The sequence below is a fragment of the Notothenia rossii genome, assembly GCF_949606895.1.
Source record: "Notothenia rossii genome assembly, chromosome: 3".
Classification (NCBI taxonomy): Eukaryota; Metazoa; Chordata; class Actinopteri; order Perciformes; family Nototheniidae; genus Notothenia; species Notothenia rossii.
The window spans coordinates 83469612-83493395 of NC_136901.1; the positions used below are offsets into that span (position 1 = coordinate 83469612).

The following is a 23784-nucleotide window of genomic DNA, read 5'->3' on the forward strand; positions in this document are numbered from 1 at the left end:
GTCGTCGTCTTTCTACACAACACAACGCAGAGTCAGACACAGCCGGTTACATATAGACATGGTCTATATGTTAAAGTCACCTAATCGCCAACAAGTTTGTGTTAAAGAGCAACTTCCAGGTTAAAGACACCTGTGAATAAATGTGTAGGAAACAGATGAATACACTAGATTTTCCAAAAAATATACAGAGATATACACTACAGTGACATCTGGCGTCGTTTTTGTAAGAAATGTTCACTTCCGCATAAAAAAGCCATGGCACGTGACCTCCCGCGTGTGACTCAAAGCGGGGGACAAAAGGGGGAGAGCGGCCGGTGTAACGTATTAATAAACATGGATCCCAATGCTAGTTTCGACACAGAAGACACAGAAGAAGTTGAACATGAATATTCCAGTTCATATGACGGACCACAACCTTATAATTATGAGCCTGCTAGATGTCCAAGAGACCAGGAGCAGCCAAGGATTAGAAGAAATAACGGCCATCGGAGAGAAATTGAGCTGTGGTGTGAGGAGAACCAGTGAAGAACTGGTCAGCTATCTTGGTGAGTGACCGGCGTTAGCTACAGAATGTTAGCTAACATCACATCACAACATTTTAAAGTTAGCTATCATATATCAGGCTATAACTAAAGTAGTATTGATAATATAGTAACGTTACTGGCAGGACTGTTGATACTGATCCATAACAGAAACTAATGCGCAAGTATCAGCCGTATCTCGCGTTACCTAATGCAACTCCACACTACGGTGCTGTGTACCGGAGGAGAGACACGAGATACGGCTGCTACTTGACGATCTGGCGGAGAAAGGTTGTGGAGCCTCCGTTGATATGCCGTTGTAAATGGCTTGATGGAAAGCAGGTGTGTAGTCGGGGAGGGTGCACAGCTGATTGCAGCAGGTGAGTGAAGGTTGAGCCGGGAGCCAGGAGTGACAGCCACCACGCACACACAAACAACACAGACAGGGGAAACACAAAGGAGACGGCTGGAGCAGTACAGCCACCACAGCGTTACGTAATGAAACTCCACACTTTGTCTTACGGTGCCGTGTACTGGAGGGGAGAGAGAGAGAGCAGCGAAGGGGGGGCTGGGGGAGAGAGAAGTAATACGGTTTCCTGATAAAGCTGTGGAGAGTATGTGCTGCAGGGAGGTGGATGCACAACGCACCCAGGAACGAACGCTAGCTCCGGTCCTTTTTACTGTGGACTCGATGTCCTGACAGGCTGGTATTTGTGCAACCTGCACAAACACAATACTGCACCATGATTACAAATGGTGAAATACAATGTAAAACTAATAACTAATCGCCCAAATGTTTGTAATTGACGCACGTTTTGTTTTACATTTTGCAGGATGAAGAAGCGAAGGCAGTGACTTATGCATCAGTGGATTTCTCAACAAGGAAAGTGAAAAGAGGACGGAGAAAGGAGAGAGAAATGCCAAAAGATTGTATGTACTCTGTTGTTAGATCAGATCACTACAACCAGCCACACCCCTCTCTTTAGTCAGAGATTCGTGTTGCTTTCTGAATGTGTTGACACAGGAAGTGTGCCAGCTTTACTGTAAGGTGTCATCTAGGTCGACATGTCTGTGGAACTGTTTGCTTCTGATTTTTTGTTGACATAATAAAACTTGATATTTATACTGTCCCCTAATATTGAGTAACTGTATCTTCATTAAACTACTACAACATACACAGTATGTCTGTGAGTTACGTGTTAGCGTCCTTAGATAAACAATGCATGGATTTAGTCCTTCATCCAAGTCTGCGGTGAGGGACTCAGGGCAACACATCTGTAGTCCAGTTGAAGGATAGTTATCTTTCAACTGATGATCGATATATATTTATGGTTAGAATAAAGATAAAGATTTATTTATTTGTATATAATTCAACTTCTAAATGGCCTTTGATACTGTTAATAACCAAGACAAAGTGATACAAGAAGAGGTTTTCTTCTCCTTTTCATTCACAGACATTTGTTTAAGTCATTAGACCAAAAACCTTTTGTCCGCTGCTTTCCCTACTGCTGCAGGGGAGTAGATTCTTACTCCGTGATAAGAGCAGGTCAAATACATTACAAGTTGCATGACACATGATCTGGTCCTATACATTCATTGAGTGCTGTTGTGGTTCAAATTATTTAGTTTTATGAAGTTGCTACCCTTAAGTTGCCTTTGTGTGTTTGTTTATAGTCTTTCACATTTACTTTGTGTCGATGCCTTTTAGCAATGGCCACCAAACATCTTTAACGTCTGCCTTTTGGGAAAAAACATTAACCTGATAAAAAGGCTTTCTGAATGGAGGAGAAAGTCAAAACTCCACAGATGATGAAACTTCAGACTTCATGTTGTAAAGCATGTTATTTAATATAAGAATATTGCAAAAGCTTTTAAATGTAGGGTTGGCAAAAAAAACTTGTCTGACATTGGATACATGATATGTATTCCAGAGTCGAATATGAGCGCTTCAAACTACTGTACTGCCTGAGGTGAACAAGGGGAAACACATTCCTGTTACATATAATTTAGAAAGATTCTTGCAAAACATACATCTGACTGCTGCCTTTTAGTTCCCTGTAAATGTGGGTGAACAGACACCCACTTGACAACAAATGTTGAGTGGAAAGGTGGGCTGCCAACATAGGGTGTGCTTTCAAAGTCACATTTCCTTCAATGTCGTTCGTTATACAAACTTACCCTTTCAGTAATACAGTATTTTAGTCATGCATTGACAGTGAAGGTGTCTTTAGTGCTGTTTTAAAGTGTGAGTGCTGTTTGACTTTGTACAGCTCAAATAACACATGAAGAGGTGAATAACGTTGGGCACATATGTTCTCAGAGTCAGACGTAAACAGTATCATCTCAGAATCACATGTGTTGGCTCTTTAGTTTTTCTTTGTAATGTGATTTACAGTACATAAAGCCGACAAATACTGTGTTAAAGTGAACACTATGAACGACAATGATTAAACTAAAATTAGATTTATGTTTCCTTGTGAAACACTTCCCTTCTTGCACCTCTAACCTCATTACATATCCTGTTGGGCAGGTCTCTTCAGAGGAAACAGATTCAGTGATCGGTCAAAGGAAGAGAAATTGCTTTTTCTCTCTCACTGTAGATGTGACATGTGCATTTATTTTTGCTTTGAAGTAAAATGCCTAAATGCTTTGATACTAGAAAGAAAAGTTATGCGTACAAAATGTTTACTCATTCATTATTTCGCAAACAATCTGTAACAAAAATGCATTTGGACAAAAATAGCTCTATTACTAAGTAATGCATTACTGCCCAACACAGCACCAGACCTACATCATGTCCTAAAGGTACTGACATGTCAGTGACAAAATGGATGACCATGCACACACATTTACAGTGAGCTTCAATAGCAAAATGCTTTCGACACAGACAAGAAAAAATGTAAATTCCCATTGCAGTGGATATTCTTTTCACTGTTGTGACAGGAAGTTTGTCCGTCAGTTTTTTACTTTTGTGTGTCTGCTGCGTATCAGTATGTCAAAAAATGTCACATGGTGTTTGGTCAGACAGTTTTTCCATTTCATTGAAAAGGGGACATGATCGAAGGTTTGGTTAATTGAGGGTTGTGGTCTGCCTTTCAGCCAATCACAATGACTTCTACTTTGTTAACCTTGATGACTTCTGGGTAAATGTTCCATTTGGGTGCGCAGACATCAGCAGTGCAAGGGAAGGGCTCTGTGGCATAATGATGGGAAGACTGGCTGCTCTGTTTCTTCTAAGGACATTGTGTGAGTGCAACTTTACTTATTACTGAAACACGAGTACTACTATTTTCTAAAGGTCGTATTAAAGTTTAGACAAGTTTAACAATTAGTATTACTGTATTATCTTATCAATTTGCATTGTCTTATCTTATCAATCATTGTTTTTGTCCTGTTGTCTCTCTTTTCAGCCCTGATTCAAACTGCAGAGGTTCCTCACCAGATCTCTTTGACTCTGGTGGAACTTGGTGGTAATTTGACTCTGACATGTTCAGTCTTTGAAAATAAAGTGGGGATGGTTTACTGGTGTAAGGGAATATTTCTGTCTTACTCCTAAGTGTCAAAGAATAATTCTTCCTTACTCCTAAGATATTTAACCTTATTCTGTGTGTTGACATTTACGACCATCCCTGCTTCTAATCTCCCGTAAGGAATGTGTTAATGCATTCGTATGTTGATACTAGGTTTTATGGCCTGACCTGATGGGCACAGGGGGGGGTTTTACGACTGTGAGAACGCTGGCTTTCTAAGCTCCACAGATGTGAGAGACATCTCCTGTGTCTGCAGATGTTTACGCCCATCCCCAATATGTGGATTTGACCCTCTGTAAACTAGTTAAAAGGTCTATTGAGAGATAGGCTGGGCAGAATTGACATGGCAACCCACCAGTGCAGTCAGAACCTTTTGCTGCTGTGATTTTGTGATATGAATTCTCCGGCCGTTGACTTGTAATAAACTACCAGTGTTTGACATCAAAGCTCCAACTCTCCTCGTGTCTCTCTGAGTCCTGACTCTCCATTGCTGCAGAAGTTTCCCTTACAACTTGTATAAGCTGAAGTTTGGATATATGTTTCAAACTGTTGCGGCAGGAACTTTTGACAAAATAAAACTTCAAGGACAATTTAACAACTCAAGATTCAACATCACAAAACGGCATGCTCAGAACATTTTAAAAATCAGAAATGTAACAAAAGAAGATGAAGCAATGTACTTCTGTCAAGCAGGATCGGCATACAAAATGGAAATGATTTACGGCACACTTTTAGTTGTGAATGGTAAAGTATATTCATTTGGATTACTTAATTTGCTACATTGTAAAATCCTTAAAATCAGTTACTTTATTCTTAATTGTTGTCCATCACTCAGATCATAAAAACCTGAAGAAATCTATCTACGTGAAACAAAGTCCGGAGACTGAGTTGGTCCAGCCCGGCGACTCAGTGACTCTCCAGTGTTCACTCCTCTCCAAAAACAAAGAAAACGCAGATCAGTGTCCAGACGAACACAATGTGTACTGGTTCAGGTCTGGATCAGGAGAATCCCATCCAAGCATCCTTTACACTCACAGTGAGGAACAAAAGGAACGCAGTTGTGTCTTCAGTCTGTCCAAAACTATACACAGCTCCTCTGATACCGGGACGTATTACTGTGCTGTGGCTACATGTGGACAGATCCTGTTTGGAGAAGGAACTACAGTGGAGACAAGTACGTATTCAATTTGAATTCTGAAATATTTAGTACATTTTGAACATTAATGGTAGTCAGATATTTTGGATCAATATTGAAAAAGTGTATATAGAATATCAATAAATGATAGATGCTAGTTTGCATTTATTTATGTTAGGATAAATATTTGTTTCTAAATATCTATCTGCATAAGTCAAGTTGCATATTTCAGTCAAACAGATTCACAGCTCTTTGATATTTTAAATCTTAGTCCAAGTAGATATACTGTTTTGTCATGCACTTGAAAAAGTTGGTGCAATAAAAAAAACGTGTCCTTAAACAGAAGGCTCTTTTTTAAAGTAATAATTGATCGACAAAGCCAAATACATTCTCCAAATATGACAGTATTTTTAACAGACAATATTGACAGACAGGAAAATCTCTTAAAATTGGAATGAGGAGTTAAGTGTCTATTTTTCTAATTCAGGATCAAAACTGGACGCAGTTGTCCTCGTACTTGGAGCACTGTTGGCCTGCTCTTTGACTTTAATCGTCATCCTTACTTTCTACGTAAATCGAGGAGTTTGTCGACACTGCAAAGGTAGGTTCCTAAATCATACAGCAATGTTTTAGGCATCGATATTTGCTCATGTTCTAAATTGTAGGAATGTAGTTTTATTGTAACTTCTGTTAATTTTACCCAGTAATAACAGACCCAACATCACATTGGGCTTAAACCCAAGCACATAACATTCATTCACTTTGTGTCTCCTACAGAGGCCTTTTTTATATTAATTGTTGAATCATTTTCTTCCCAAGCTTCGCTCTTTTTAATCCTCATTAAGCAAGTATAAGTATTCATTTATCAGTTTAACCCAAAGGATATACATTTTGAGCTTTGTGTAAAATGGTTGCGAGTTTGAGTCCTGATTTATCTCAACATCCTTTCAAATGTCTTCATCTGTCAAAAGCGGAAATTCAATTTAAATACTTAACTCTAAAATAATAATCTTTATGCCGACATGTCATGTATGATGTCACCATACATGTACTCAACATATTCTGTGAACTCATAATTACAGTTTCATGTAGTTATATTTCTAAATTAAATTAAAAAGTAAAAATCCCACAAAAGGGCAAAACTCCAGACTCTACTTTGAAATTCAGCAGACAATTGAACAATTCAACCCCCTCTAACATTATTTTACTTTTTCTGCAGTAGCAACGTGTACCATCCGTAATCCTAGAACCAACGAGGCGGCAGTGGACGAATCAACTGACCTGGTAAATATGTTTTGAACTTTGAAACTATGCACCAAATATGGAGGCAAAAAGCATCCTTGTACGACTTTAGACTCAAACTTTCAAACATTAGACTTGGTTTGGATTAACTGTTTTTCATTTTACAGGCTTACTATTTAAGGAATATATGTTTAATAGACTGTATGATTTGCAGGATGGAGATGAAGAGGAGGTAAACTATGCAGCACTGAATTACTCCACAAGAAAAGTGAAAAAAGTGAAGCAAAAGCAAGAGTTGCCACAGGAGTATGTGTACTCCGCTGTGAGAGCAAACCACACACAGCACCACGCGCCCGTGTGAGCTTTAGCTTAGCTCAGCTTTGCAAGTTTTTAACAAATGTTGTGCTGTTAATTACTTTGCTTTATATTTTGCTTTTAAAAAGCTAGTTGTTGATGTGACAAGCGCGAAAGAACACTGCTTGTTGCACAGGCATGAGGAGGCGACTGAGAATGCCTCAAGTTGAAATCAATAAATTGTTCAAACACCCGGAGAGAATATGTGGGTAATCAATGCTCATCAAAAAGCAATGCTGCATCTAAAATAAGCTATTCATTTTATTACTGTGCATTATTACTTTGGATGCAAATAATTGAAAATGTGTCCCCTTAATAATCACCCAGCAGCATATACAGTGACTCGGAAACAGAGCAGTTTGGAACCGTACTGTGTAGAATATATCAAAGTAAAAAGGTTTGCTAATATTGATTTAATGACAAAAATGGCTGGTTACTTTTAATTCTTTGACGGATAAAACGGGTTGAACTTTGTATGAACTATATATCATTTTCAAAAAATGATTGTTGTATGTACTTTTGGTTATATGGCACACATATGTTAAGAAAAATAAATATGTTTGCTGTAATTGTACTAGTCTTTCTAATAGCAGAAGAAGAAACATGAAAACAGATAAACAATCCAAATGACTGCTTTTCACCAAAAATACAGTAAAGAAAATTAAATTTGCTTTAATAGAAGAAAAAAAAACACCTTTTAATGCCCCCTGGTGTACGGAGATGAGCAGAAAATAGATTATATGTAGAGGAAATAGAGTCTTCCTTCTTTGCTCTACCAAGTTGATAAAGACAAAGGGTGTATGGCGGCATAAAATCAGTGTGACGACAGTATAGATGTTTGACAGGCATTCACTAATATCTGTGTTTGACAAAAAAAGTTCAACATACAGAAATGGAACAAAATGCATTTTTTATTTAAATTCATTCAATATCACTTAAGCATAAGAAAAACAAAACATCAAACAAACATTGTATGAATGATGCAAGCTAATGCCAACATCTTATAACAGCTTTAAACTGAAACACATTAACATTATATCACATTTGGTACAGTACAAAGACATCTGCAACAGTCAAGTCAAAAGGTGCCGTCTAAGATTTAAATCCAATATACTATGAGCAAATATCTACTTACACTCCGCTTGCTGATTGCATTATGTGCCTATGCTAAAAGAAGAGCTGGTTGTGATCCAGCCAATCAGCATCAGGGTGTTTATGCCTGTGCAGAGGACAGGGGAAAGGAGGGCCATGGATGTGTAAAGAGAAAGGCAGTGGGAGCAAGAGGCAGGGTAAATACGAAGGGGGACATTTATTTTAAGATCAAATATCAACAATCTTTCTTGAGAATCGCTGACTCCACATTTCACTCAGATCAAAAAGCCTTGGCAGCCGTGTAGACCCCGGGGCCAGTTTCCATCACGGTGAAGACGACAGTAGAATAAATCCACGGGTCTTCATTTCTCTGAGGAAATATATTACAAATGATTTGTGATGACAAAACTGATCGAGTTGCATCCTAAGCCTTTTGCAATGTTGATCTTACCTTCACATTCATTTTTGCAACATTTCCTTGCAGGTAAACAGCAGCTATGAACACAAGTTAAAAATAGATAAGGATGCCCTAGTTTGTTAAAGCAATGATATCAGCATCATCTAAATAATATGTTATTCAGTGAGGTAACTTATTTTACCTTTATTATGGCAATAATCACACTTGTTTCTCTTGATGGCGTGAATAAGGATGGCTATAACAATCACACAAATGGCCGAGACCACAGACGGCAGAAGGAGAAATACATCGTCACTCTGTAAATCACCAAAAGACAGTAAGCCGGTTCCTGAAACATGAAAGGAAAACACAATAACATTTAGTTTGAGTAAAACAAAATGTACTTTCACCCAAGAATATTTTACTTTACTTCAAATATTTCTTCACAATCAATATGGATTTGATTTGACTTTGATTTGAATGTAACCTCTTATCAATGCAAATGCAAATGTCCCTATCAAACCCTTCAACCACACTGACTTAAACCACTTGGGTCTCTTATTACAAACATGTGATGTACATCAATGTCTAAGGCCAGATAAAATAATCCCCAAGACATCTGCAATACTTAAATTACATTGGCTCGGTAACATACCAATTTTCTGTTTTGTTGTATTTCCAAATAATATCTCTCCACATGCGGCCACATCGCAGTCACATGTCTCGTAGAAGCTGTAGACACATTTCTTCTTTGAGGGTCCACCTGGTTCCTTTTCATGTACTTCAACACCGTTTCCTCGAGTATTATTCAAACTTTGATTAAAAGCCTTGAAACAGCACAGATTTTGTTCTTCTGGTCGTGTTTTGTTCTCGGAGTCGGAGAGTATTGAACACTGCAGAGTCAAAGAGTCTCCAGGATGGACTGGATCAGTTGGAGAAACTGCAGTGCTTTCAGGTTCTGGGAAATTCGAAAAGTTTCAACAGTCAAACAAAAGATAAAATGCGATCATGATTTTCAAATCAAAGCTGCAATCATTATTTGGTAAACAAAAACTGCATTGTATTATTACTTCATAATTATACCGTCTCAAATAAAAATGCCTTGAGTGAGATTAAAAGTATCTCATTAAAGATACTTCCTTAGATGCAATTGATTGTTTCACTGGCTATCTTATTTCTTGCTCTCTGTGAGACTGACCGTTGAGCGGCCCGACCAAGCAAGGAGGCAGAGGCAGAATTTCCCAAAATATAACCCGGCATGTGCATTTATTAAAATCATGTGCACATAGTTCACCCAGCCTCGATCCTGCTCCTGCTGCTGTTCAGGTGAGCCCAGCCTGCAGCCACTAGGATCTCACACACACTACCAGCCTCCACACAGACAGGGAAAACAGAGCCTAAATACCTATACACTAATTAGCACAACCAGACACAGGTGGGGGGGGGGAGCAATTAGACACAGGTGAGGGGGGAGGAGACAACACAGGGCACCAGATGCACACAATCAGCTACAACATACATGGGGAAGTTGTCGTCAATATACCCCACACAGTACAATTATTATATCCACATGTCCACGTGAGCTCTAGTAACGGCGTCACATCGTTACACTCTCAGACAATAAGTGTCGTAAATTTGAGCTCAAGTTCACATAAAGATGAATTATAGTTAACTAAGTAATAGTAGTTCAAAATGTGTGTCCCAATGTTGCAGTATAAAAGTGCATACATTTCTTTGCAAATCTACGTAAGAGTAAAAATGATACTGAAAATAAACAATTTTTACGTTCTATTTTCTCATGTGGAAAAATAAACTAAAGTACATGAAACAGGAATTGTAATGTGTTACTAACTGTAATGAAATAAGAAGCGTATTTACCTTTAACTCTTAGGTCAGTTTGTGTCAGGAATTTGATGTTCTGTTGGCTTATTTGAATACAGTAGTAGACCGCAGCATCACTTAGCTTTGCTTCTTTAACATGTAGAACAAATAGTTCACGCTCTTCTGTAGATGTGATGCGATCATTACTCTTAAGGCTAAATGTCTTCCTTAAGACTTCAGGAAAGTCTCCAGAATCAATCCTGATCCAAAACAAGCTTCCCAAAGACTTGCGGGGACATGTCAGCTCCACAGAAACTCCAACACCAACAGTCTTTGTCTCAAAGTTGTTGTTTTTTGTGCATCCTGAAAATACATTTTACATTAACCACAGAGAAAAAATGAGCTCTCAATTATTGTAAACATGGACACACACACATCTGAAAATCAATACGACATTTTTACATGTACTTACGTCCCACTGCCAACATCAGCAGTAAATTAAATACAATCCTCATTTTCTGTTTATTCCACTTGAGACTGGTGCAATTTTGATGCGCATTAAAAAAGATTCACTTTAATTTCATTATATCAAGTGGGAGGTAACAGTTTCAGAGCAATCTCATTGGCCTCCTAAGTCGCCTTTTATCACAGCGGAAATATAATGAACCATCAACTGCCTTGTGCAGCCTAAACACATGAAACAAAACCAACAGCCCACTTTTCATGTTGGGTTTCTATTGCTGACACAGAGTTAAAGCAGTAAATGATCTGATGTTATTGTGAAATACTATTATAAACAAACCAAAGAGATAATATCACACAATACATTTTCTGTTCCATATATTTAGTATTTATTTGTTGCGTGGCCTTATCACCAGAAATCCTCAACTAGCAAGCACTAATATGTTTGCGATTCATGGGCTATTGTATTTTCTTAACATTGTTTTATGCGATATATTAAGACTTTTCAAATGTTTCCACACACAAATAAAAAAATGTGCATAATAAACAGGTTGACTGAAAGGCACATAGTCCTCAGATACGCAGTTCATTTAAAAATATGAATCATAACAATAGGAATTCAATTGATCAGTTTGATTAATCTACATTTGGAAAGTATTTGTTATGATTGCACACTATGATGCCCACTCTGTCTGTCAGTCACCTGTAGCAAACATGGCAGACAGAGGAGAGCTCTTACCACATTGTATTACCTTTATACATAGTGGAGAGAAAGGCAAAAACAGCGCACCACTTTATTACAGATCCTTAAGTGTTATTTAATGAATACCAGGAACACCGATTTCAGTCAAACTCTGGCATTAAAAGTATTACTAAAACTGAGACCCCCATCATACCAGCAACAAACTGCCCTGCCTGCTGCTGTCTGACAGGCGGTGACGCAGCATCAGGTCTGAAACCACCAGACTCAGAGACAGTTTCATCCCACAGGCCATAAGACTGCATTAATGTTAAAATCCTCGATAACTAAAGCATGCATCTGTCTGCATCTTACACTTGATTTATCTTAAGGTTAATCACAATAAACAGTATTTTATTTTTTCACTATTTAATTGTACATGTTTATAGACACCCTGCATTTACTTGGTCACTTACAACATTCTCTGCATTATTTAGTTGATTGTTTTATTTATTTCTGACATGTATATAATAGTTAACGTCATAAGCATTACTTGCCCATTGGTCTTGCAACATAATCTGCACTATTCTAATGTTTCTTCTTGCACTTAATTCGTTTTTATCGTTGTCGAACCTCAGCTTCGCGTCGGGCCGAACCACGCCCCTTAGCTGTGATATAATGAGCATATACCACGGCCTGTCGTGAGTTATTGCTTTTATAAAACGGTTACCAAGTGTGGCAATATGAAAGAAAAATACACACTCTAATTTAAATAGTTTTTATTCGTAAATAATGATGTTGAAAATAAAATAGTCCCTCCGTTGCCTTCTGCACGAAACATAGTGCGAGGTGGTTGCTATGCAACAACACTAACAGCTAGCGAACATATTAGACAGAGAGCGTTGATCCATTATTTGGCTATTTATTTACATTCATTTGTATGTTGCCGTTTATTGTGCACCCACTGAAAAACTGTCCAGCATCAGTAGCATGGCTTACGAGGTCACTTGTGGCTGAGGTTATACAGGCTGTTGCTTGGCGTGGCGAGGATATTGCTCCACTTTCTCCGGTCCCGGAAATTCGGCTTCCAGTAGTTCTGGAGAGAGCAGTGTCCAGTTGGTCTACCTGCTCTTCAAGTAGCTCTGCATGTCGTCGTTTAGGTGCTTTTTCTCTGGACATAGGCACTCCTCAATCCACTCCTCCATAGTAAGACCCCCCCGGAGGTCGAAGTTAATCTTAAATGTTTCCATCTTATGATTTGTAAGGTTGTTTCGTAACGGAAGAAATAAAATATATTTATATAACGGACAAGTCAAATCAAGCAATCTGATTGGTCGATAGCGTTTTTGCGGACCTCTTTGATTACAGATTTGAAAACATCATTGCTTGCTTTAAAAGTAGCACAATTCATTATGTCAAACCTTGGAAAGTATCTAGATATCCCTGCCCTAATGCCAAAGGAACTGCACACTGAATATGTTTTTTCGTTTGATGTCTATGTCTGGACCGCTGCGTAAAAAGGAGGGTTTCTGCCCCGTTACTTCTCCGCTGCTTTCTTGTTCCAATTTGTTTGCTTTTCATCCCAACTGTATACTGTGTTTCTCAGGCGCGGAGGGATACTGACTTGTTGTGAAAAGTAACTTACAATTCTAGCCGTGGTATACGCTCAGTATATCACGGCTAAAAGCCAATCAGATTGCTTGATTTTACTTGTCCGTTTTAAAAATATATATATATTATGTTGCATTGTTGGAGGAGCTTGGGATTTAAGTTTGTCATTGCCATATCTACACTGGAGTATTGTAGGCTTAGAAGAAGCCTCAAAGCATACCTTACCTTGGGTTCCTCAGCCTTTTTTGAAGTATTCAAATGTTACAGAGCAATGCTGTTGCTTCTAACAAGTGAAATCATATGCTTTGGACCTTCTACTTTTTACTTTGTGTGCACAGCACTGCCTGCATTTGGCAAGCTGACAGAAACAGATTGACATGCATTCACAGTCACTACTGACAGACAAATGATGCATGGAAACTTAGGGACTGTTGTGGTTTGGCTTCAAACTAAGGTGTCAACAGAGAGGGGCTGCTGCCTTTCTCTCTCTCTGTTTTAGCCTCAGGAAACTCGGCATGCACTGCTGATTTTAAAAGTGGAATAATAAAACATTTCAGTAAAGGGTAAAGTCATGACATGATCGTCTTTTTGTGAAGTGCAGGACTTAAGTTTGCCAGATAATCAACAAAAATGCTGAAAGCTTTACAAAAATCTGCTCCACTGCGCTTATAGCAGAGTACTCTGGCAGATGCATAATAGGCTAGAAGGATGGAGGTTTTCAGTTGCCCCCCACCATTTTTCATGCTGTACATTTTTTGACATGTTTTATAAAGTTATGGTGACTAAAACACGGACATGCAATGGGTAAGTTGCAGTTCATGTTCAGTATATTAGCAGCTGAGCCACTGCCCTGCCATGTATTTCATTTGTCACCATTTCCCATGTGTAGTGATTTCACACAACACGAAAATCTTCGACGTACCGATGCACTAGATAAACATTGGGGTATAAAAAAACTGACTAGGATACATCCTATGGAAACATTTGTCCAGTTATTTCACTCTGGATCAATGTGTGGTCTGAACGGCAGACTCTTTTCCCAATTGTGGCTGAAATGCACGTTTCATATATACATAACTAACAGCATGGGTTAATGTTGATGGTCAAATGAGGGACATGTTGTATATTTTAAGAATGATTTGTGAATATCTTTACCTTATTTATACCTCAGACTTTGCACAAAATCTAATACAACAGTTATACACATAACAATTTGAGTCATGTAACCAATTTACTTTATTTAAAAAAAGGTTATACAATGATTTTAAGCAGATTGGACATCAGTTCAAAATGACACTGGGTGATCTGGAACTTAAACACTGATGGTTTAGTTACAGCCGGAGAACTGACAAGACATGTGCTGCCGCCACAAGGTGACACAGCGGTTGCCAAACCAGTTCTGAAGATCTCTACCCCAGACCCATGTATTTAGCTGGTTCTGAGAGAATAATCAATATTGAGCATAACAAGATAAAACAGGCAAAGCACTAAAACACCTCTATCAGCTGACGCCAACAGGCAGGAATAGGGAGACAAAACACTGAGAGCACAGCAGCCCAAGGTTGCAGGCCTGTGCTCAGTGAGGGCAGTACAAACTGACTGGGTCAAAGTTATGGGCCTCGGAACATATATCCCCAACAGTAAGCTTTAATCACAAAGTCCAGTATATTGTTAGTCCATCACTGTATACATGACATCGGTGTAGATCGCCTCTCCCTCTGCTGATTTTTTATTCTTCCTGTTTGCTCTGCCAGTTTTCCTCTTCATGAAGCTGGGTGCAGAATACATTATTGAGTCCTCCTCTCTCTGCAAAAATGTATGGAAACATTATTGAGGTGACAAAAGTTATGATTTACATGTAGAAAAAATGAGTCAACAACTATTTTCAGTCACATCTTTTCTTTTTGACCGTACCTGCTGCCTCTGCTGATCACCGCTGGCTGGTACGGGATTTGTTTGCAGAGAAACAGAAGCTGTATTTTGAAATAAAATACATTTGATGACACATGATGTTGGTACAATTATACACATTTGTAATGTAAATATAACGTAAAAAGGTGAGCTTTGCCAAATGTCTGATTGATTGAGGTATGAGACACTTCTCTTACCGTTGCAACAATCACAAGTTTTCATCTTGATTATATGAATCAGGAAGGCGATAACAATCAGACTTATAGCAAAAGGAGCAGCTAACAGAACCAGAACTACGATGGCCTGCTGCTGATCCCACAACTCAGGTGCTAAAATCATGGAGAAAAGGAGAAAATGTGAACCATTTAAAGTGTTTTTACAATTACATTACAATGCATGACATTTGGATTTTGGTTGATAAGGGTTTCTACCATATTCAAAACGAATGATTATTAAAGATGTGTAAACGCTCTGCAGTTACCTTCAATGTCCAGTTTTGTTCCATTTCCAAATAATATCTCCCCACATGTGGCCACAGCACAGTAATAAGTCCCAGCATCAGAGGAGCTGACGTTTTTAGAGAAGTTGTAGATACATTTCCGTGGAGAGTTAGCCTCAGGACTATTCCCACAATCATCTCTGCTGTTTTTATGGCTGTAAATGACACTGGGATGAGATTCATCTGATCCGGCTCTGAACCAGTGCACTCTGGTTTCTCCTGGACAAGTTCTGCTCTGAGATTCAGAGAGGACTGCACACTGCAGAGTCACAGAGTCTCCGGGAAGGACCGGATCAGACTGATGGCCTTGAATAATGGCAGTGATATCTGGTTCAGGGCCTGGAAATTATAAATATATAGATAAAGTATACGTTTTTAAAGAAAGGTGAAATCTACAATTGCTGTATTTCATTTCAGAAATCATTCATGCATTTCCCTCTGAGGTCATTTACAATGTTACCCCGCAAAGGGTCAGTAAAGATAAAAGACAAAAATAGTAAGCTGTCATATCAAACAAAAGGGGTTTAGTTCATAACACATTAAGAAAGTAGTAAAATACATTATGTTATGTAGCAGACAGTAATAACAAAGATAAACAGTTTAAATGATTTACCTTTAACTCTCAGAAATGTCGCATTCAAAAATGTCATGTCAAGTGTGTTTACTTTTAGGCAGTAGTAAACTCCAGTATCGCTTGGCTCTGTTTTACTTATTTGCAGGAGAAAGGTTCCAGGCTCTTGTTTTGCTGTAATGCGAGGAGTCTTGTTAACACCCTTATAATCAAAAGAATATGTTCCTCCCAAGACTTCAGGGACGTTTCCAGGACCATGCCTGATCCAGAACCAGCGTGTATTCCAGGATTGCTGGCGTGAACAAGTCAAAGTCACATCATCCCCAACACCAACAGTCTTTGTCTCAAAGATCTGATCGTGTGTGCATCCTGAAAAATATAATAAGCACACAGATGATTGATTTCTGATACATTAAGAATAATTAGCACCCAGCTGAATGATTATCAGAACATGACAATTAATATACTATATCTCAAGTCTAGATACTTACGCCCCAATCCAAGCATCAGCAGTGAATACACTATGATCAGCATTTTCTGGTCAATCCACTCGTGGCTGCCGGTAAATGAAATCGTATTCGAGTAGATTCACCTTAATGTAATCATATGAAGTGGGAGGTTACAATTTTAGAGCAACCTGATTGGCCTCTCCTTATTTCATCTTACCACCACAGTGGAAATGATATCAACCTTTGTTTCAACCTAAACACATGAAACAAGACCAAAAGCAAGCTTCTGTTTTTATGTTTCATGTTTTCCTTTAACTGCACAGAGCGTAAACACACAAAACAACAATCGAAAAACAATCTTGATTTTCTTTTCATTTCCAGATGGACTTTTTTGATGTGGTGCAGTAATGCCACTGTCCAGTATGATGTACACACGAGTGGCAAACTTAGGCTGTCTGAGGAGCTAAGCAAACAAATACCTTTTGAAGCCACTTAAATGTGTTTGACCCAGACCATAGTGTTTACTTTTGACCATTGAGCGATTGTGTTACCAGGATTAACTTAAGAAGAGAACAACATTAACATAATTATAATAATATGTGCATACTTCCGTCTATTGTAACAAAGAAAGCTTTTTTAAATATGATCAGCATTTCTGGTTCATTACATTACATTATTACATGTCACGCTTTACCCAAAGCGACTTACATACACTCAATACAGTGGACAATCCCCATTATACATTACAGCACCAGCAGTTAGGTTTTGACATGATTCATTGCTAAAAATGAACACGCTTAAAGCCAATTTCCTGGTCACAGAAATGTGAAAGCAATGTTTTGTATGCTGGCTAATAACGGAAGATACATTTGCAGGTAAAGGTTGCTCCATTCTTTTGTATTATAGTACCAAACAGTTTGGGGAGTTACGAATTTAAAAAAAGAATGTTCAAAGTTTAAGCAACTTTAAAAACACTCCTACGTCTCCTATAACGCAACGTTTTTTAAATAAGTTTCCTGATATAATATGCCTAGGTCTTTTAAACTTGATCCCTCCAGTTTGTAATGGTTGCTCCTGTAACAAGTGTGTTTGATGGATGGAGTGAAACAATGCAGAAAAGTCCATTATGAATGTATCCAAAGTAGACCAGTTTAAGAACCGCCTCTTATTTGATGAATGTGTAAGCATACACACTAAAGGAATTGAAACTGAAACTTCCTGTGATCCTGCGCTCTGTAGCAAATGATTAACTCTGACGCTTTCAGAATTGGGATTAGATTAGATTCCAAGGACGTTGCAACATGTTTAAAGTTTGTCTGGATTCCTGAAAGGGATTCTTGGAAGTGATCAAAAGCTTTCTCATTTGCTAACTGCCATATTTTAGTGATAGTAAAATGATTAATACCAAATATATATATTTGTTAGAATAGCTGAATATTCATTATAAAACATTTGAATATAAATGCATCCTTTGTAATGCATCCAAAAATGTATAGGCCTATGTCTCTAGGACTTATCCTTCCACATTGTTGTTGACATTTATTTAAACTTGCGTTCATATAATTTTTTGATTTGTGTAGGCATAGAAAATATAAGCTGCCATTTGCCACATTGATAAGGACAGAGGAACCATCTTAAATACTGTGCAAACCAGCCAATTGGATGCTCCACGTCACAAATGATGAACACTCCCTCTGCCTGTCAGTCACTTCAGCAGGAAGAGCACAGCACAGAGCTGGGCTGTTAAAACATCCGTCCTCTACAATACACTTCATTTCAGAGAGCTTTAGAGGAAGAAGCAGAGCGACACTCTCAGAGAATCAAAGGAACACATTTGTCCTGAGACGATTTACAGTTTCTCTCCTGTATATGTTTTCCCCGCGAAGAGAAAACCAATGTACACCAAGTAAACAAAACAGATACATTAAACTAACTATTTACAAGGTGCTTAACATAAAACAATCCTGTACCACTATAGGGTCTGTGCACTCTTACTGACACTTATTAAAGGAACACCCATCAAGATAATGCAGTCCAGTAAAACTCCCCACACATCATTTTTACAAAAAATAATGATTTAGGGTTTCTTGACAACTCAAAAGGTGTATAGAGAATATCATTATAAATATAAATAGCTTTCTATCTGTATGGCCAACATTTCCAGAACATTAGTCAGAGCTGCAGGTTGTGGTTTGTGGCTTTCTTCAGGGTCAACAGTTGTTGACATTGACAACAAGCCATAACATGCCTTGTACTTTCACACAAACAGTCAGATATAAATGCTTCACACTGACAACCAGATGGATCATGGAAACTTCAGCGTTGCTGTGGTTGGGCTTCACACTGAGGTGTGAATACAAAGGGGCGTTTGTACCTTCATCAGTCCATAAACTTCAGGAAGCTGGGCTTGCACTGCTGATATACTTTTGTTTGTTTCAAATGGCAAGTGGAATACCACTAGTCACACTATGTGATGATCCTTTTTGATTTAACCTTAATGCAAGTTATTGCCTTTTATCTGTAGTTGCAGTTAGTCAGGGGAGGTGCCCATCATTTCCTGGTCCAACCCCCGTCTTTCAGTCAAAGCAGGAATTTGAACCGTGATCGAGCATGGTGATAGAATTGCTGCCTGTCTATTTGAATGTTTAATTAATTAATACAGTTAGATTGTAAATTAGATTGATGCTTTTGCATCTTTAGAAATAATCTTGAGATATAAATGTTTTTACTTTAAATGAGCATGTGTAAAACTAAAACAATGATGAAGCCTGCTGAAGTTTCATGTAGCTCTCACTTCACTTCACATCCTGTTGAAGCCCATAGTTCTGAGTAACAGCCTTGATGCTTGGTCAAAGGGTGGAGAGATGGCCCACCACAACGCATGACTCTCAGTGTAGCTGTTGCATGTGGCTTTGCTTCTTGTTCTGAAGCAGAAGGTCTCTACAAAGGGATGTGAGATCTGTAAGGTGGAGTGCTCGATTCTATGAAGTAGTTGACTTCTGACTTTCTATTTTGCATTTTGAACAACAAACATTGTCTTTTGCAAATAAATATCAATTGTGTGTGAATCTCAACATATTCCCCATGTGTTTTGTCAGCCATGCTTCGGTCTCTCCCTCTTAAAAGCACTTTGCAAAAATGAAACATAACATGTATGATGTGTAAAATATTATACACCACTTCTTTCTCAGTGGAAATTATGTTGCTGGTTTTACTTTATAATGCTATAATGCATTGACAAGTCTCTTGTTAAAAAGTAATTGTTAGGTTTAAATCCTGATACATTTGGTAACGTTAGATAATCACAAATGGTCAAGACTGGTTGTAGGATTATAAGGTTTACAGAAATACAGGATGCACAAAATCATATACTGTGAAAAAAAAAAAGGAAAAATGTTGAGTACTCAGTAAAATCTAAAATACATGAAGGCATGCTTTGGAGTTCACTGCCAAAAAAGCAAGGGAGTTTTTGGTGTTTAAAAACAAAAAATCAGTGATACTCTACAATATTGTTCAACTTGAGAAAATGACAAGGCTCTACCTTACAGAGAGCACTATCTCAACACATACTTTAACCTGTAAGTTCTTCACATCTCTTGGTTTTGGTGATATTTCCTCTCACCTCTCCCCTACAGCTTTCTACCACCTACACTGTGGCTATTGTAATGTTATGGAACAAAACAGCTAGCCTACATAGAGTGAAATATACAGCATTGAGCAACTCCAACAATGTCTTTGGTGTGTGGAGCCATCCAACTCACTGCTGTTGCTCAGTGAGTATATCCAGTATGTAAACCAAACATCTTATTAAGCTACAGAATTAGTTTTCTGTGACCATATGGAATCTGCAATGTACTTGATAAAAACAGATGTGTTTGCTAGCTAGCAGTCGTCATGTTCCCACATTGCTTTCCTGGTGTGTTACACGATTAACCACAGCCATCGGTCTGTTGAATAGAGTGACACTGAAATAATGTCTCAGTGTGTATTTTTTGTTCTCATGCTGGTATGATTAAAACCACATTCATAAAGTGTGTCAATAGGGTTTTGCTGTTTAAATAGGTCCTGTACTTCTTAGCTAAGCACCAAAAACTGAAAACATATTTTATTATCTAATTAAAGAGGCTTCTTTGAAAAAATAAAATCTCAGAACATAGAGATTTCTGATCGAAAGAAAATGGTCCACAGGTTTTAAATGTAGGGGGGAGGTCATTGTATACATTTCAGCCAATCACTACAATTGCTACTTTGTAGACGTTGATCTTCTTGTGAGCAAACCTTCATTTGGGTGGAAAGACATCAGTCGTGAGAGACGACAGAGCTGCACCACAATGATCGGTCAACTGACTGCTTTGATTCTTCTTTGTACGATGTGTAAGTGCTATTCTTTACTCCTGTATGAAAGACAATACCATTTGATGATCTTAAAGAAGATCTCCTCCAATAAACTTTGTCTTTTTCTTTTTTCTTTAGCTCTGATTGAATCGGCAGAGGATCCTCACCTGATCTCTTTGGCTGTGGTAGAAGTTGGTGGAAGTTTTACTTTTCAATGTCCAGTTTTGGATAACAAAGGCAAAATACTTTCTCTGTTCAAGCAGTCTCTTGGACAAATGGCCCAGCCAGTCTTTAACGTGATTCTTGGCAAACTAATAGTTATTGAACCTTTTTTAGACGAACGGTTCAAAGCAACACAAGGGAATACTCATTATCTTTTCACAATCAGAAATGTCAGAAAAGAGGACGAAGCAACATATTTCTGTCTCACTGGATGGACGTATTCACTGAGTTTTGGAACTGGCATCTTCTTGGCTGTGAAAGGTAAATATCTATTACTTTCAGTTATTGTGTCAAGTCTCATGTCATACAAATCATTTATATAAAATGTTATGTTTTCTTTTACTAAATCACTCAGACCAGCGGAGATCTTTCTTCCTGAGGCAAAGTCCGAAGACCAAGTCAGTCCAGCCCGGCGACTCAGTGACTCTGGAGTGTTCACTTATCTCTAAAAACAACGAAAGCGCAGATCAGTGTCCAGGTGAACACAATGTTTCCTGGTTCAGATCTGGATCAGGAGAATCCCATCCAAGCATCCTTTACACTCACAGTGAGGAACAAAAGGAACGCAGTTGTGTCTTCAGTCTGTCCAAAACTATACACAGCTCCTCTGATACCGGGACGTATTACTGTGCTGTGGCTACATGTGGACAGAACCTGTTTGGAGAAGGAACTACAGTGGAGACAAGTACGTTTTTAAATTCTTATTTAAATTACATTTGAATGTTTATTAATATTAAGTCTCTAAGTGTGTTTATAAAGGGGGATGAAGTATGAGCTACAACTACACTGATCAGCCATAACATTATTACCACCTGCCTAATATTGTGTAAGACCCTCTTTTGTGGCCAAAACCGTCCTGACCCGTCGAAGCATGGCCTCCACTATAGACCTCTGATGGTGTGCTGTAAGGTATCTGGCACCAAGACGTTGCAGCAGATCCTCTAAGTCCTGTAAATTGTGAGGTTTGGGCCTCCATGGATCAGACTTGTTTATCCAGCACATCCCACAGATGCTCAATCGGATTGAGATCTGTGAAATGTGGAGGCCAAGTTAACACCTTGAACTAGTTGTCGTGTTCCTCAAACCATTCCTGAACCATTTTATTTGTTGTGTGGCAGTACGCATTATCCTGCTGAAAGAGGCCACTGCCAACAGGGTATATTCCTTATAGGCTATATTAGTTGAAAAACGTTTTTTGCCAATGTACCATCCCATCTTATAAAATGATTATAGACGTCCACGTCAATATCTGTTGTTATTTGATTATAGGAAGGAAATGAAGGTGTGCGGTTTCAAACATCGATTGCTGTATATATCATAGGTTAGCTTATGATCAATCCAAGTGGTTTAAGTCACTGTTGTTTAAGTGTTTGATAGGGACGTTTGCATATTAAGTGTTGATTAGATGTCAAATTTAAATCAAACTCAAATAAAATCGATTGTGATTGTTAGGAAAACAATTACAGTAAATTAAAATCTTCTTTGGTGGAGGTACATTTTCTCTTATTCCAACTAATTGTTATTGCATTTTCCTTTCATCTTTCAGGAACCGTCTTACGGACAGACGATGTATTTCTGCTTCTGCCGTCTGCGGTCTCGGCTATTAGTGTGATTGTTATAGCCATCCTTATTCACGCCATCAAGAGAAACAAGTGTGATTATTGCCATAATAAAGGTAAAATAAGTGACCTATCTAAACACATTATTTAGATGATGCTGATATCATTGCTTTAACAAACTAGGGCATCCTTATCTATTTTTAACTTGTGTTCATATTTTAGCTGCTGTTTACCTGCAAGGAAATGTTGCAAAAATGAATGTGAAGGTAAGATCAACATTGCAAAAGGCTTATGATGCAACTGGATCAGGTTTGTCATCACAAATAATTTGTAATATATTTCCTTAGAGAAATGAAGACCCGTGGATTTATTCTACTGTCGTCTTCACCGTGATGGAAACTGGCCCCGGGGTCTACACGGCTGCCAAGGCTTTTTGATCTGAGTGAAATGTGGAGTCAGCGATTCTCAAGAAAGATTGTTGATATTTGATCTTAAAACAAATGTCCCCCTTCGTATTTACCCTGCCTCTTGCTCCCACTGCCTTTCTCTTTACACATCCATGGCCCTCCTTTCCCCTGTCCTCTGCACAGGCCTAAACACCCTGATGCTGATTGGCTGGATCACAACCAGCTCTTCTTTTAGCATAGGCACATAATGCAGTCAGCTAGCGGAGTAGATATTTGTTAGTAGTGTATTGGATTTGAATATTAGACTGCACCTTTTGACTGTGTCAGATGTCTTTGTACCAAATGTGATATTTGGTGTTAATGTGTTTCAGTTTAAAGCTGTTATAACATGTTGGGATTAGCTTGCATTATTCATAGAATGTTGGTTTGATGTTTTGTTTTTCTTATGCTTAAGTGATATTGAATGAATTTAAATATAAAATGCATTTTGTTCCATTTCTGTATGTTGAACTTTTTTGTCAAACCCACAGATATTAGTCTGTGAAACATCTATGCTGTCGTCACACTGATTCTATGCCGCCATACACCCTTTGTCTTATCAACTTGGAAGAGCAAAGCAGGAAGACTATTTCCTCTACATATAATCTATTTTCTGCTCATCTCCGTACCATACACCAGGGGTTCCCAAAGTGGGGGTCGCGAGTTGATTACAAAAAAAAAATGGATTAATTTTTTAAATAATTTTTTTCTTCCAATTATTATAATTTTTTCTTTGACAACCCACTAGCGCAGTGTTTCTCAAACTTTTTTTTTTTTTTTTTCGACAGGGGGTCGCCAGTCTCTGGCACTGTTATTTTGGGGGTCGCGGGATGAAAAGTTTGGGAACCCCTAACATACACCAGGGGCACTAAAAGGTGTTGTTTTTTTCTATTAAAGCAAATTCAGCTTCATTACTGTATTTTTGGTGAAAAGGAGTAATTTGGATTG

The 23784-nt window shown here is 38.3% G+C and overlaps 1 protein-coding gene and 2 long non-coding RNA genes across 3 annotated transcripts; 2 read left to right on the forward strand and 1 right to left on the reverse strand.

The window, feature by feature from the left end:
* Positions 1-213: 213 nt before the first annotated feature.
* Positions 214-1698, forward strand: LOC307031929. The gene is made up of 2 exons (XR_013806113.1): positions 214-545; positions 1355-1698. It is a non-coding gene; the product is annotated as an uncharacterized lncRNA (long non-coding RNA).
* A 6037-nt stretch (positions 1699-7735) lies between these two features.
* On the reverse strand, positions 7736-9626 carry LOC307031927. The gene is made up of 5 exons (XR_013806112.1): positions 9470-9626; positions 8927-9229; positions 8474-8620; positions 8326-8369; positions 7736-8244 (listed from the first exon to the last, which is right to left on the reverse strand). It is a non-coding gene; the product is annotated as an uncharacterized lncRNA (long non-coding RNA).
* Positions 9627-20003: 10377 nt separating this feature from the next.
* LOC307033067 (uncharacterized protein) lies at positions 20004-23107 on the forward strand (the record flags this gene model as incomplete). The annotated part of the gene is made up of 5 exons (XM_079671337.1): positions 20004-20047; positions 21335-21516; positions 22378-22506; positions 22613-22656; positions 22738-23107. 5 exons carry the CDS (start codon positions 20004-20006, stop codon positions 22825-22827), a joined length of 489 nt encoding a protein of 162 aa, XP_079527463.1. The 3' UTR covers positions 22828-23107.
* Positions 23108-23784: the final 677 nt, after the last annotated feature.